The sequence below is a fragment of the Podarcis muralis genome, chromosome 6 (genome assembly GCF_964188315.1).
Source record: "Podarcis muralis chromosome 6, rPodMur119.hap1.1, whole genome shotgun sequence".
Classification (NCBI taxonomy): Eukaryota; Metazoa; Chordata; class Lepidosauria; order Squamata; family Lacertidae; genus Podarcis; species Podarcis muralis.
Window position 1 is genome coordinate 42041031 of NC_135660.1, and position 16143 is coordinate 42057173.

General features: G+C 45.5%; 2 protein-coding genes across 2 annotated transcripts; one reads left to right on the forward strand and one right to left on the reverse strand.

Annotated features, from left to right (window-relative positions):
- Positions 1–5566: 5566 nt before the first annotated feature.
- On the reverse strand, positions 5567–8636 carry MARVELD1 (MARVEL domain containing 1). Its single transcript, XM_028730567.2, has one exon. It carries the CDS (start codon positions 8475–8477, stop codon positions 7953–7955), a length of 525 nt encoding a protein of 174 aa, XP_028586400.2. The 5' UTR covers positions 8478–8636; the 3' UTR covers positions 5567–7952.
- A 2343-nt stretch (positions 8637–10979) lies between these two features.
- AVPI1 (arginine vasopressin induced 1) lies at positions 10980–15000 on the forward strand. Its single transcript, XM_028730563.2, has 3 exons — positions 10980–11204; positions 12643–13003; positions 14544–15000. The coding sequence occupies exons 1-3, from the start codon at positions 11090–11092 to the stop codon at positions 14704–14706; spliced, it is 639 nt and encodes a 212-aa protein (XP_028586396.1). The 5' UTR covers positions 10980–11089; the 3' UTR covers positions 14707–15000.
- The last annotated feature ends 1143 nt before the right edge of the window (positions 15001–16143 follow it).

Here is a 16143-nt window from a genome sequence, read left to right on the forward strand (position 1 = left end):
TAGGATTTGAGTCAGGGAGCTTTTCCCAGCCCCACCTTGAGATGCCAGGGATTGAACCTGGGACTTTTTGCATGCAAAGCAGATGCTCTATCGCTGAGCTACGGCCTTTCTGTAATTTGACCTGCCTTGGATGCTATGCACTTTGACCTGGGTGTGGGGATCAACTGCTGTTCCACCTCAGACAGCAAAATGTCTTGGGCTGACCTGAATCTTCCCAGAGGAACTCGCTGAAGTCCAGAAACTAGCACTAACCGGCCCTGAAGTCTCAAAAGAGCTTCAGTAGCTCATAATATTCACTGAAGGTTATGGTATCCCAGCGAGCCTATGGCATGGCTTTGTACATGCTCCTGGGAAATGGTGCAGTGACAGGGTGTGATTTTTGTGATCAGACTTGTGGGGCACAAAGCAGGCTTCCGTGGTCCAAGACATGGCCATAGCCAGGATTTATGTTAGGGAGGGAAGGCAGAACCTCAGTTAAGTATTTTTATTGATTTATTTGATTTAGGGGGGCGGCTGTTCCGCCCCAGCTATGCTCATGGTCCAAGGGGAGATTCAAGGAGGGAGGAACTGCAAATTCAAGTATGAAGCTAAAAGCAAAGATCTGCACCAGCAAAAGAATGGGAATGGATTAAACACTTGTAAAATTGGGTAGCCTCAAGCCAGCTATCAAGGACCTGCAGGAGACAGTACCATACACCAAAAAGAAACCTGATTAATTCTCTGCATAAAGCTGCTGCTAAAATACTTTGACAATACATCCCATCCATTCTTTTTTGTCAAATGAAATACCGTATTTTTCGCTCTATAAGACGCACCAGACCACAGGACACACCTAGTTTTTGGAGGAGGAAAACAAGAAAAAAAATATTCTGAATCTCAGAAGCCAGAACAGCAAGAGGGATCGCTGTGCATTGAAAGCAGCAATCCCTCTTGCTGTTCTAACTTCTGGGATAGCTGTACAGCCTGCATTCGCGCCATAAGACGCACACACATTTCCCCTTACTTTTTAGGAGGGAAAAAGTGAGTCTTATAGAGCAAAAAATACGGTAAGTGGTCTACCTTGAATAAAAACTAATGCAACATATTTCTGGAGTCCTATGAAATTTCATTCAGGCAAATTCTTCAGGCTGCTTATTACTCTTTACCTTCTAATTGCATATGTACACAAATTCTATAAAGTTGCATATAATGGTCCCATTCATACGTTATGCTTTAGGTGCAAAACGGGGACAAAAGGAACTCAAATTAATGTTCATTCTCAACTGCAATTTCACTCAAAGCCCACAAGGTGGCTGTCCAGATCCGATAACTGATCTCTGCTAAGATGACAACAACAGGAATAGGCAGCTGCTCACACCTCAGTGGGATTCTGCTTCTGCAAAAATAACCTATCTACAACTTTGAGCTGAGAGCATCTGAATCTACATAAGAATACACTGCCTCCCTCAAGTTATTTCTTTACAATGCGCTCTCTCTCTCACACACACACTAATGCCAGTCTGCTACTGCTTTCTCCCCACAGTGCTTTTCGGTTTTGTATTCACTGTGTGCATTTATCCAGCATGGCTCTACTATTAAACTAGAGGCAGACATTTATGAGCATGTGTTACTGCATGATTACATTGCACAAGTACAGAAGAGGCTTTGGCTGTAGAATTTAGCATCTTGAGGAGCACAAGGGCCATTGTAAAAAGGACGTTTCGGACTTAAAATTCACAAAGTAGGCTTGAAAACAAGTCTGGTGAAATCTCAGAAAGATTTCCAGTGGTTTTGGGTGGGGCTTCGCAGGCTTCCTCCTGCCACTAGAAGAGAAGCAAAATATGCCTGAAAGCTTGTTTCACTTTTTTGTGTAGAACCTAGGAACTACTGTTCTTTGAGGGAACTGGTTTTAAGCACTTCACATTTGCAGTATATGTTTTGTCGCAGTTGAACTAAAGTGCTGCATGGCTAAGGAGTGTTATTGCTCTGAAGCAAACTTGTTGCTTTGTATGGAAAATGTTCTTGCTGTCTAGCAACAGGAACTGATCAGCACAGTCACAAGTTTTGAAGTGCTTGGGAAAGGAGTTGGATCTGGGATTTAGCCAGTTGGCACTTCCCGTAGGTAGGTAGGTAGGTAGGTAGGAGGCAGCTCTTGGGAGAACAAGCTTGGTGTATAATGGGTGTCAGAATCAGGGATGGGATTGTCAGCTTACCTTGTAATGTAGCCAGTTTTCAATACCAGTGGGTGTGTTTACCATCAGAAGGGCATCACACTAAGGCTGCCAGGTTTGGTAGATTAGTTAGCTTAACTTAGAAAAATGCAGTAATCAGTTAAAATGTGCCCCTGATTAATTGGGTAGCAATTTTTTAAATGAAAGAAATAAACTCATTGTGGTTATTTGTACTAATGTTACATATAATACCAGGGGTGGCATGCACTATCTTAGAAGACGCAATAAAACGTAAAACTAAACAATAAAAACCATTTTAACAAGTTAACAAGAGACAAAAGTTAACCTTTGTTGAAAGGTGTATTATTAATTGCCTGCATAGGCCTGGCAGAATAATAAAAAATTCAGCATGCATTTAAAAGTTGGCACTTAAAAGTTGAGATACTTCATCCAGGGTTTGAACTTACACATGAGAAACCCATGTTGTTTGGGAATCGGGCTATGGTTCCCAAACAAAACACCATGAGTCCTGGCTTCTCCTCCTCTAACTATGCTATCCACAGTGTTCTGATGATTCTCTAGGTGGGAGCAATTTGCTGTCTGTGAGACTGAAATCCCTTTTCCTGGGGCGCCTGTGGGTTCTCAATGCATGCTTCCTACTGAATTGACCAGGGAACTGGCTGACTGTTGGGATCGGAATGTCAGCCTTTCCATGTCTGGGCCTGTCTGTTTGTCTAGCAAAAGACGGGTTACTGTGAGTAGGTTGCAAATTGCTCTCGGGGGGGGGGGGGGGGAGTCTGAAGCTTGTGGCTTTATGTATTCGACTCTACACTCCTCTTCATTGTGCTACGGTACCTGATGAGGTAGCAACGACCTAGTGCTATCTCTATGGACGACTAAGGTGTTGTATAAGTAGTGGGAGTGTACAATGATTAGGGCAATACCACGAAATTGTTCTGCCATTGCATTGACATGTGTTGATTGGTGCCTTCCATGTGTGCGTAATGTGAGACATTGATGTACAATAACCTCAGTTGCTGTTGCTGTGCTACCTTTGGTTTCTGTTTTGTGTTACTCTTTGTGTTACTGTTTTGTTTTCTGCTTTGCTACTGGGAGTATAGAGGATTGTGGATACAACTTTAGTAGCTGCCAATTGAGTGATTTCTTTAATAAGGCTGTTATCCTGACTGCAACCTCTTGTTCCAGTATTCACAGAATTTTATTCAGAGAATGACTTTGACTCCAGAAACCTGATCTCTAAGGCTCTCTAAAGCAAAAACAATTGTAGACACCGCTCCAAAAATTGATCCAATAAACAGCCAACACCTTTCCTGCTTTATACTCCTTCACCTCTCAGCGTTTCCCTCTATCTACACCGAAAAGGGATGCAATGACCTCTTGAGTATCAAACAGCTGAGGGAGATACAGTGCCCTGTATTTAGGACTACTCATTCTCTGTCTGTTTTGACTCTTAGGCTGCCCTGCTTCTCTATTCTCAAATCCAAAAATTCCCCATTCTTCTTTAAACTGGCTGGCAGGTCATCAGAAGAGTCATTATGGGTCTGTGGATTCCTGGAAGGGCCAGGATTCAGACCTCATATTGGCTCATAACCAGCTCGTGCTTGTTTTGAGATGATGAGGGGTCTTACATCATGGACTTCTGCCGCTGCAGCAGCATAGGCAGGTGTGACTCAGAGAACTCCCTATATAGAGAGCACCTTTTGCCAGAGATGATGGTTGACTGTGAAGTGGATAGATAATCCAAACCAGGGCTGCTGTTCCATTATCTGCTTGTCCAGTCTCATATCCCAATATAGCAACTGGAGCATGGAACCAAATAATGCCTCAATGTGGCTCCAGTAAGCTGTTCCTCTCTGTGACGGACAGCAGAGCCAGACCAGAATCTGGTGATGCAGTCCCTCGGAAATTCCACCAGAGTGCTGCAGCCTCTGCTGATTGACTACAAAGTCAGCTAGCCACAGAGGGGAGAGGAGCAGCACTTTGGAGGGAGAATAAAAGGAGCAGTTTCTGAGGGAGAGAGTTAGACAGGGCTTGATTTGAGATGAGAGATAAGGCTTGATTTGAGTTGAGAGATAGGGTTCAGATTGAGTGGGAGATAGGGAGTGAGATAGGGATTCCAAACTTCCACCTACTTAAAATAAATCATTTCAAGAGTAATGAATGCCCTGCATTTGTAGGAAACCACATACTTTATCAACCCTTTAGATCAAGGCTGGAGAATCTGTGGCTGTTGCTGAACTACCAAGCTATCAACCCTGACCATCAGCCATACTTTGGCTGGCACTGATGGGACACAAGTCCAACAACATCTGTCCACACATCCCTGCTTTAGATACATAGAATAACCTTCCATGTTCATGACTGGCTAGCAGCCAGGGCCCTGGTACTGTACCTATAACTTACATACAGTATTATGTGACCGTTTCATATTCAAAAGGTCCCTGACGTCATCTTGATAGATGACGATAGCACAGCATCAATGGAATAACTGCCCTTTGCTTGCTTAAAATGGAGTAACAGAGATAAGAAAATCAATATCTCTGAGTAAATTAGTAGCAAGAGAGTTGTGAAATACACTGCAGCACATCTCCAGGTTTGCTCTGATGGCTTTCTTAAAACACACACACACATAGCTAGGTTGGTGACAATGAAATTGGTATCTTGTGGTGCCTGGAACACACAGTCAAAGGGCAGGGCATGTGATAGGTGTAAGGTTGAGTGAACAAGGATCAGCAGTGAGAAGTAAAAAGGGTCTGGCCCAGGAGAAAAACCTACAACCTTCAAATCCAGAGAGAGAGAATAGGAAAAGGGGGAAGATACAGGGGATCTTTTCTATTCTGATGCTGCAGGGAGCCATAAAATAGGTGATGGATATCACAGTTATGCTTTGTTTATGAATGTCCCTATGGTATTCATTAGCCACTTTTGTCAGATTGAATGCTGAGCTAGATAAAGCATTGGTCTCACTATTTTGGAGAAAAATACACACCATAAATTTAGGTTTGTGTAATTAAAGGGACCTGGCACAACAAATTCACTTTAAAAAAACAAAACTTCTATGGCTAGGAAAGCAACAGGAAAATGCATTAAAAAGTGTGAGATGATGACTGATGAGAATACATATATGGTGTTATTTAAGTTTTACTCAGAGTAGACCCAATAAAATTAATGAACATGGAAAAGTAGGTCCATTAATTCCAATGGGTCTACTCCGCATAAAACTTCATTGAATACCACACATAATTTCCATGCAACCAAAACAGATAGGATGCTCATTGTCGTGACCTTCCTACAAACAAATTTGGAAATGTATAACCTCTGTGTAATCTCTGTGCAAGCAAATAAATGTTCAGTAAATACCCTTGGCAAAGTACAATAATGAAGATGAAAACAGCTGGGGAGCAAGGTTTTTATTACATGTAGAAGAGAAGGAAGAAAGTTAGGAATGTTCAGAGTTTGGAATCCTATGGTTTTTTGGAAACTCCCGCGGTCCACTCTGAGATATGATTTCTTAAGCATGGTTGAAGTGGGCTTCCTCATTTGGTGTTGCTGGAATAGGGTCCATTTATCACAGGGAAAAGAGGTTCCAACAAGAATGATCCTATTCCTACCATTTGAAAAAAGGTAGGGATATATAGGCACATTAGATGTAGCATCTTAGCAAAAGATAGCTGTGGTAGCTGCTCTGGGAGTTTAGCACAATTAGACAAACAGTAGAAGTCAAAGGGGTGCAGGGGTCTCTTATGCAAGGCACTTCTATATTTCAGAGACAGAAATCCAGTGGTGGTGAAATCCAATGTGTGACAATCCGTGAGCGTGATGAAGCCTTCAGTTTACATGGTAACAACTGGGGGTTGATCCTAGTTCCAAGGTTTGTATGGTTAGTGCTGTCACATTCTTATATTTCATGTAAAGTCATGAGATATGCGGGAGTAGTACCCGACAGCACTGGATCCTGTTTCCCTGTAAGGCACGGGGAATTCGGGCACTCTGCACCCTGACCCTGTTAGAAGTCTTCCATGTGACGTAACTGTTTCTCTTCACAGTTGCCATAGGAATATTTTCCTCCCCTTTTCCGGCCCAGAGCCAGCTTTTGCAGTAATTACATTTCCTCCACTGTCGACCATTCAGCTGCAGTGCCTGTCTGCAAATTTTTACCCTGGAGTTCTCTTTCAATTCTTTCTCCCATCCAGGGTAGGATTTATCTTGATGTTTCATGCAGAATAAAATATGCCTCCTTCTCTGGAATACGATGGGAACAGGAGAATACAGACCCTGCCATAAAAGGGGCTAAGAACAGTCTGGAATCCGGTAGCTCTCTCTCACACACACACTATTAGTATTCTTCAGTAGGAACCTGAATTTGGGTATCTTTAGGAAGTCTTTGCAGATCACAGAACTAATATCCAACTACTTGCCTCCTAAAGATACCAAATATCAAGGTTTGGCCCCAACCTCATATAGAGCCACACTGGGTAGATTCACATCTATGATCCACCTGGATTCCAATCCTGGCCTCAGATGATGACCAGCACCTCACTCCAATTTCTGTGAGAGGGCCCTGCTCTCTGGCCTCTTTTGTTCCATCACTACATAACCTGTTGCAGAACTCTCCAATGTTTCCTATTATTTATGACCAATTGGCTTGTGGGGTGGCTTCCTCAAATACGAGGCAATATTTCAAGGAAGTGAAGCATTAATTAATTCAGGAAGTTACAAGAGTGACATTTATGGGCACAGTGTGTGTAATTTGAGCTAGGGATTGCCAGGGCTCAGAAATGGACTCATGAGCTCAGCTTTGGATCCCATTGTTGGTGCAGGATTTAGCTTACATATCTAATAGTAAGAACAAAGAAACTTCATCTGAGCAAAAGCAAGGAGAATGTGCCTCTTGCTTTAATCAGCAAAGCCAATGCCCCACATTTAGGAAATACAGGTTAGGGAGTGCAAATATCCAAAAGACATGAGCCTCAACACATCCATTTTTAAAAAGTAAAAACTGGTTACTGGAGTTATGCTATGCTATAAATGTCACAATGTCCACATCAGGGTCATATCTAAAATAAAAAGGTTACTAAGAACCATCATTTATAAATATCTGATTAAAAACAGAATGCTATGGAGGAAGAAAAGAATGTAATGGAAGCTTTTGGGGTGGTTCCTAAGCTTATGCTTATATAACTTCTGAAATGGGATAATAATAATATACCAACAGAGCACCCTAAAGGGTGGATATTCAGTATTACTAAACATTAATTAAATGTGAGAGGATGAGATCTTATGTATATGGCATAAAAACATATGGACAAACACTACAAACTAAATTAAATCTGCTCCTATAAGGATTATGAATAACACTGAATGATCAAGGGCTTCCAGAGCACCTTATGTCAACCACATATTCTGGAATCATAGACCAGGCCAAACCTTTCTAGACCCACAGAGACCCACCTGCCAAGGGAAGGAAGAAAAGAAACGGGGAAACCCACAATCTGGCTCCCACGTTTAATCTGAAGGATACACCATTTCTAGCTTCTGGGTCATGAAAGCATGCATCCATCCGTTGATGAAGGGTATAGAGCATCCATCAGTACCATGGACATAGGGGATTACTCCCCCTCTCCCAATAAAGTCTATTGAAGTTTTTTCTCTCCATCAGGAAGGCAACGATGAATCTGGAACAAGGAGCAGTCTGTGGGGACTGTATGTGGACAAGGCTTGTCCGTCTGGTTGAAGAAGGGTCTGTCCATCCCTGCCCATCAGCCTACCTTCTTGCATCTCTCAGATATCCTTGTGCCCCTGGAAATGTCGTACCAGGCAGTAGAGTCCTGAAATTAGGTAAAAGAAGGCAGTGATACCTGCAAAGACGGCAGCAGTCAGGTAGGCTTTGTAACTGCAGGGCAAAAAGTAGCCTGGCAGGCTGCAGTAGTTGAAACTCTGTGTCTTCTGGCTCAGGATGCCTGCAGCAGCTGCAGAGAGAATAACCCCAAGCAACAGATCGTGCATTAGGTTCGTCATAAGCCAGCGGGTCCCCAGCACCGGCACCAGAGACCAGCGGCCCAGCAGGCTGAGCCCAAAGAGCGCCAAGGTGAGCAACCACAACAGAACTGCTGCAAAGACCGCAAAGTAGGTGGCTCCTTCATACTTGTGCGCTGCTAAAGTCACCCAGCAGACAGCCCCCGTCAGCAGCTGGGCAATGCGCAGCACTCCCAGCAGACTTCTCAAGAAGGGCCTGTTCAGACTCAGAGTCTCTCTCGACTGCGGGCAAGGCGGTGGAGGGGAGGATGGAGGTGGTGGAAGAGCCATGCTGCAAGACTGCGGCCTCCAGGCGCTTCTGTCCCGTCCAGTTCTGCCTTCTGGAGCCCAGCGAACTTCACCCCCCTCTCAGGCACTTCCTCTGTCTGCAGCTGCCAAACATCTGCAGCTCAATGGACTTTCCTGTGCAGGGGCCTCTCAGTTTCCCGGCTCTGTCCCTCCCTATTCCCCCCTTGCCCCTCCTCTTCTCTGGGTGGTTCTCTTTCTCCATCCTTCTGCTAACTCCTCACTCCTCTCTCCTTCACGCCCCTGCAGTCCCAAGCCGAGAGCTCTCAAAACACCCATTAAAACTGGCTGCTTTAGCATCACAGTTTCCTCAGCTACACACTATGTACTGCTTCAGCCAACAGTTCTTCCTAAGCAGAAAGGTTGCCTCAGCATGTGGGCCCTGCAGGCACAGAGTTTTGCCTCTCCCTTGCAGGAGATGGGTTTGGGCACATTGGCTGCATAGGCACCATGCATTTAAAGCACACCATACATTTAAAGCACATTTCCGTCCCCATCCCCCCATAAGGTGATTGGGAACTATAGTTTGTCCCTCACAGAGCTACAATTCTCAGGATCCTTACTTCCCATTCTCAGCCACAGTTCCCAGGATTCAGAAGGGGGTAAAGTGCTTGAAGTGTATGGCACATACACAGCCTCAAAACTCTGCATTGTATTGACTCTCCTAGTAGCCCAGATCCTGGCCAGCACCACTAGATGGTGCAAACAAACTCCAGCCTGCTCTTATCTTGGATGTCAGAACTCAGGTCAGTTTTCTTTCTATGTTCTAAAGAGGCAGATGAGACTAGGGGGAAAAAACAGTTGTATTTCTTTCCACACTTCTGATTTAACTTGTGAATATAAAAATAAAAAACTGAGGAGGCTTTAAATGGATAAGCTGTTTCCTTATCTGGTGCCTGTGTCTGTAAACTTCACTCTCTGTCTTTAGAGACATGGCTTTATTTTAAAACTGCTGTGAGCTGCCCAGAGGACAGGATGAATAGGTGACCAAGATATGTCGTACGTGAATGAATCAATAAGTCAAGACCTCCTAAACAGGTTCAAACCAGCTCGTCCTCTAGCAGGGTTGAATGTTCCAAAAGGAAGGTTGTCAACTCACATATAAAGGATCCATTATTGAAATCACTCTAATTTTGATCTTAGTGGGTCTCTTGACTTTCATATGATGCTGCAGGCAATGATTTCTGTGTGACACGCAGGATTTTAAGTTTCACGGCACCACTTCTCACATGGTATTCTCCAGGAAAAAGTTTACATTGCACTCAGTTATTTGTTTTTTAAAAAATTCATTTAAATATGTCTTTTTCCACTATTGCACATTTGGAAGCTCTTGCTTGTGCTGACGCATTTTTCAGCTTGGAACTACAGCAAGATACACACTTGTGCAATTTTCCCATGTGACATTGTATCCTGAGTGGATGCGACTGTCCCTGGAAAGGGGTGCAGAGGTCTAAATGAAAATAGGGCATTCATTTAACCCTGATCCCTTTTTTCTCTATGGCAAGTTTGCAAAATTACATCTCATTGTGCGTCTTCTTGGGGATCAAAGGGCAAGTCAAATCTCATGGCATCTTTCTACATACTTCCCAGGGAACACGGCGGCAAAAATTCATGCCTGAGGGTTCTGGCTTCCTGGCACGCGGCAGGAGCTGGCTGGGGAGCTTGAGCCTTCCCTCCACGTCGACCCTTAGCACGTGTCTGGCTGCGACTACTTTGCGTGGCTCAGTAGAGCGGAATAGGCACGTTCCCGGGCGTAGCGGGGAGGGGGGCAGGGAGGAGCAGCTCCCCCCCCCCCCAATCAATAAAAATACCTAGCTAACTTAGGTTCTACCCCACCCCCAACAAAAATCCTGGCTACACCCATGGGCACGCTCCAAACCCTTTCTCGCCTGCTGCTGCCTTGCCAGGCAGGCCCGTAATTGCCCTGACAGGCAAAGGCGAGCAGGTTGCCGAAGTGGTCTAAGAAGCCAAACGTTACGGGGTCAGGCTAGCGATCCTTTCCAGCAGCAAATCCTATTTTTCAGGTTGCTGTCAGGGAGGCCGATCGTGCTTCGCTCCCCTGCGGACCTCCACTCCCTGACCTGCCAGAACCAGATACTCCGTCCTGACCCTTTATTTGCAAAGAGAGAATTCGGCGCGAGCCACTGAAGGAAAACAAGCAGAAAATAAAGTGGGGCTGGGGAGAGGATAGGATGAAGATTAAGCCTCCACGCCGGTGACATGGCACGATCGGGTTTCTCAGAGGGCCAATTAACTCTTTGCTGGAATAGGAAAGGCAGACGCCTCTATGCCTGTGGACAAAACACACAAACACACCCCGCCGTCCCTGTCAGTCAACCACAGCAGGAAAAAGCAACGCCCCTCTTTCTCCTTGCAGGCTAACGCCCTTCCCAATGACGTCAAGAAGCCGCCTGCCACGCGTTACCAGCGGGGACAGCGGAGCCCCGCCTCCCCCCCACCCGATTGGCTGCCTTGGTTATCTTCTGAGTTCGGATTTAGAACCTTGGAGTTAAGAGGCAGATGAAGCCGATTGGCTGAGATGCAGGTTGCCTGCGCTCTTCAATGGACAAAGGAATCTTCGCCGCGTGAGCCTGCGAATGACGGGAATCGGCTTGGGGAGAGGCAAGGCGAGAGCAGGGGAACCGCCCGCCCTGGCGGGTCTCCAGGAGCCTTCGAGAGACCCGTGGCCTCAAGGACGACAGCAGCCGCCAGGTCTGTGACTTACCTGTCCGAGGAGCCCGAATCCACTCAGGTCTGGGCACCGGCCTCGATCTGTTGCTGTAAAATGCCAGATTCCCCCGAGTGGGGGAAGGGACGTGGTTCCTCGCTCGGCTGGAGAGGGAACAATCCTTGCCAGTATCTCGGGCAGCACAAACCAGAATAATTTTTTGCTGGGCTCCTTTTTGTTCCCTTGACATCATGCTTTTGCTCGAAGAAGTTCAGAACGACTCCGTGGGGAAGGTTAGATGGACAGTGTAACTTGCCCTAGATCTCCCAGGGCCCCGCGTGAATTATTATTTGGGCATAATAATACTGTAATGCAAACGAGCTGAGGGGTGCATACTTGGGAGTTATCCTCCCAACATCCCGGTAAGGTAGCATAGGCTGAGACCCTGGCCCGTTGTCACACAGTTATCTCTTTGCTGAGCACGGAGATTCAATTTTGCGTCTCCCCGTGGTTCAAGTCAACATCAGCTCTCTCTTTCCATCCAGTCCCAATATCGGTTCCTGCACAGCAACCGGGCTGAGGGACAAATATGCATGCTGCGTATGTATAATGCCATTTTCGGAGCGATATAAAAGTGCACCCTTAGCTCCCGGGAACTGACGTATTGGCTCGTCTCTTCGGCTCCCGCGTGCCCATCTCATGGCTTGAACACCATGATTCATTGGGATCATCTGGCAAGCTGGCAAGCGAGGCTCCAGCTGTGAGGAGTGGACACTGCCGGGTTAGCTTGCATCGTCTAAGCTTTCCAGAGTTAACCTGTAGCTCATATTTGGGCATGTGGGTCATCAGGCTCTCTTTGGGAATTAACTGCTGTCCCTAGGCTTTCTCTACCATAAGAGACATCAAGGCATGGGAGGCTGCTGAGAGAAGACAAATGCCAGCCCTTCTGCTTGAGTGCAAGAATGTGAGCTGTTGCCCCATATGGCCCCACCCTGGCACTCGTCCCAGCTTCCGTGCATGCAAACCGGCTTTTAGCCTGGAGCTGTTTTCTGGTATGTAGCTCCTCCCAACTTGAGCACACCTGTACTGAGCAAGCAGAGGCCTGGCTTAATAGTCTGCTGCCAGAGAATTAAACCACCATCTGGATGGTGTTGGGGGAGCTCAGAGGCTTGCTTAGAAAAATGGAAGTGCTCTCTTTCTGATGGCCTAACACATCCCCCAAGGGCCAGGAGTCAGCTGCAGAATAGGAATCCCAATTCCTTCAGTGGGGAAGGAACCAGTTTTGTTCTGTAGGAGGTGGCGGCAGATAAGTTGGGTTGGCAAAAAGGATGGATGCCTTGAGGCATGGCTGTGGAAAGGTTGTGTCTAGGCAGGCATAGGTGCTAGGCTGGCATAGGTGAAGTTGAGGGTGGCAGGGGAATAGCAGTGGCTGGCAGGATTAGTCATTCTGCTGTTTCACCCTGTTTCCTCTCTCTTTCACAGAACCACCTTCAGCTACAGAGTGGAGGGACCCTAGCATCATGGGAACCCCAGCCTCTATTGCCTGTGACTTGCCACAGCATCAGACCCCCAAAGCCTGCACTCGCAAGAGAGCATCTGCCAACATCTTTCAGGGGGTGGGGCTGTTGCAGTTGCGCCGCCTCTTCCACAGCAGTGGGGATGCCCAAGCCGAGGAGAGGGCCCAGCTGGTCTGGGAATGTGCAGGGAGCCGGTGCATTGCTCACGCCTTGCAACAGCTCCGAAGGAGGCAGAGAAAGCTGAGGCTGAGATCACACCTGAGACCTCCTTCAGAAATGAGTGGTGCCACCAGACTCCTAGAGCTTCAACACTTCAGCCGCTTACGGTATGGTCTCCGTGTTCATGCCGCCCTGCTTCTACAGCTCTTGCACTCACCATCTAACAATAAAACCACAAAGATCCCCTCTCCCCTGCTGTTTCTCCAACAGCAGGTTGTAGGGCAGCGATGGCCCTTCAAATCTCATTGGAGTCTTAACTTCCATTTGTCTTAGCTTGCATGGCTAATGGTAAGAGATAACGGGTTTTCTTCAGCAACATCTGGAGGACTTCAGGTTCTCAACTCCTGTAGTAAGCAGAATATCTCTACCTAAAACCAGTAACTTCCTACCTACCCACCTTTACAGATGTATTCTATAAATTGCTGGTTTGTATACTTTTGACCAGCTGCTGTACTTCAGGTCAGGTCACATTCACACCATAAAGCCCTATTAAATATTAAAATTCTTTCCACCTATTAAAATTCTTTCCACCAAAGAATTCTGGGAGTTGTAGTTTAAGGATGCTGAGAGTTGTTAGAGGTCCCTGTTCCCTTTACAGAATCATAGTTTTCAGGAGTTCCCTGTGACAAGGGATTGCTTGTTAAACTGCTCTGGGGGGGACACAGGGACTTCCTTACAATTCTCAGCATCCTTAGTAAAGTGTAGTTCCTATAATTTTTTGGGGGGAAGACATGACTGTTTACATTTAAAGCACTATGATTCCACTTTATAGTGTGAATTCAGCCTCAGCCTCAGAGCTCTTCCTAAGCAACTGGTGTTACCTGCTCCTAATGCTGTTGTGCAGATGTAAAATAGTTATGGCCATATGTCATCAACAGTGGCCTCTTAATAAAACCACGGCTTAGAGCATCCTTTGCTTAAAACTGTGTTCATTGGCTATATTGCAGTGTGTTCAAAACTGGAGCAAATGTGCTTTGTATTGTACTCGGGCATAGCATGTAAACAGAATCTGCTGACAGGTACAGAGTTTAGCCTCATACCAACCTCAGCTTTCAGCTTATGTAAGTTGTAGCTGTTACAGCTGAAAATATAGATGCAAAAGTATGTGGGTAATATACAGTTTTAGAAACCAGAGGGGCAAAGCTTTCTCTAGTTCCTGCCCTCTGCTCATCATTAACAGAAGCAGAATTTATGTATGCAGAGCAAGTAAACATGTAAATGTAATTCATTTGCATTATTTGTACAGTTCACACAATTTATTCTCCCTTTGAACAGAATTTTAAATTTTTTAAACGTGGATAAAAAGACAGCTAGATCAGCAGAGTTTGGGAACCTGTGGCCAACCAGATGTTGCTAGACTATAGCTTTCATCACCTCCGATCGTTGCTCATATGGCTGGGGCTGAGAATTGGGCACGTCAGTTTTGCTACTGCTGATCTAGAGGAAAAGGAGAGCAAGTGTGCTTCTCACAAACTAGCAAGAGAACTTTCAAGTGCAAGAGTAGCCACACCTGTAAATTCTTTCCTCCTTTACTTGTAGAAAGACATCATAGCAATTCTCTTCTTATTGCCTGTACATATTGCTTACTTCTCTAGAAGAGATAACATACCACTCCATTTCTTAATGGGTGCCTTTGTTCTCCTATAGGATTGAAGACCGCACCACATCATGTGCTGATGTTGATGGCTGCAGCAACAGCAATAAGGAGATAGATGCAGCTGATCAAACCAGCCACTACACTGCTTCCCACTACAGGAAGAAAAAAAGTGGAATGGGAACTGCAGACTACCTGCACCAGCTCCGCCGGTGAGCAACTGAACCTGATGGCAACAGTTGTAGTTAAATGTCACTGTACGGAACAGGAGTAGCCTGAACCCAAGGGGGGTTCGTATGGAAGATGCACTTCTCTCATAGTAAAATGTTTTCGTATAATATCCTCTGTGCTTCACACTGGCAAAAATGGTGGAGAAACTTGAAACCAACCCTCCTCTTTCAAGCACTACCTGTTCTAGTTCTCAGACTTGACCACATCCGGCTATGACAAAGCACAAACACTACAGACTGAATGTACCTGGTCATATTTAATAAAGCTTATTATACAGTCCCCTCTATGAAAGCGCTTTGTGAATGCAAGTAGTAATTGCTTAAATTGCACCAATGTCTCTAGTTCAGCACTGTGTTTTGCATAATCAGATGCTTCTGAGAAGTCCACAAGGAGGCTGCATGAAGGTAACAGCTTTCTTGTTGGCTCCCACTCAGTAATTTGTATTTGGAGGCAGGCTGCCCCAGCTGCATGAAAACTATATGGCACCTTCATGTAAGTAGCTGGAGTCAGGGCTGTCCCTCATGAGTTTGTCTAGCTGCCTTTTAAGATCAGGTGGAGTCACATCTTGAAGTGGATTTCCTCAATATGCCAGTGTGTCAACTGCCTCTTCTAAATCTGAGGCGAGTCAAGTGTTGGGGTTGAGGAATGAATTATTAAGGGTCTGGGTTTGCACCAAAAGCACAGTCTACAGTGACAGCCTTAGAAAGTCTCACTTTCTGCAAGACTAGCTGTCTTCATAAGTTCTCTTCGCCCACCTAGTTGTGAGGGTGGTCACTCCATCCTATACAAAGAATAATCATGGGGCAGGGCAAGTATAATGCTCTTTCACTCTGTAGGTGTGATCATGTTGACTGGGGAGTAGTTCCCATACTGCTATTATACAGGAGGTCAGTCCTTTGAAAAACTAAGTGTTCGAAAAAGTTATGAGATGGAGTGTGGGGACATACACAGTCCTGGTAATTCCAAAGAGAACAGGAACTAAGGCTGCATTATGTTTAAACAGTCTTCTGCCTATATTTACTCACATACCCCTGTTGAACAACCTGAAGTCTGCCCATTTGGGTGCCTAGCTATAATAGCTCTCTCAAGGCAAGAAGAAGGTCTTGTGCACAATCAGCGTCATACTTGGTGAAGAAGTTGGGCAACTTGTTTTTTCTTTCAACTGTACAGATTTTATATTACCAAAATAGAAGTGAATACTAACATTAAGGCGATGAAAGGGTATATGTTGTGTTAAATATCACTTCAAGCCAGGGCCATCCAAGCTAACAGGATGAAATGCATGATTCTTTCTCCTAAAGGCTATAAAAGGATCAGGAAGGTTTTTCTGCAGGTGGTAAAGGGGTAGAGAATATGCGGCCCTTCAGATGTTTTTAGACTCTTAACTCCAGTCAGCCCCACCTAGCATGGCCAGTAACTGGG

What these genes read in the sequence shown, in the direction of transcription:
- AVPI1 (XM_028730563.2), top strand. Translation starts at nt 11,090, where the DNA reads ATGACGGGAATCGGCTTGGGGAGAGGCAAGGCGAGAGCAGGGGAACCG. An exon ending in AGGACGACAGCAGCCGCCAG is followed by an intron (nt 11,205 to 12,642) that starts GTCTGTGACTTA and finishes TCTCTTTCACAG; the next exon opens with AACCACCTTCAGCTACAGAG. An exon ending in CAACACTTCAGCCGCTTACG is followed by an intron (nt 13,004 to 14,543) that starts GTATGGTCTCCG and finishes GTTCTCCTATAG; the next exon opens with GATTGAAGACCGCACCACAT.
- MARVELD1 (XM_028730567.2), bottom strand. Translation starts at nt 8,477, where the DNA reads ATGGCTCTTCCACCACCTCCATCCTCCCCTCCACCGCCTTGCCCGCAG.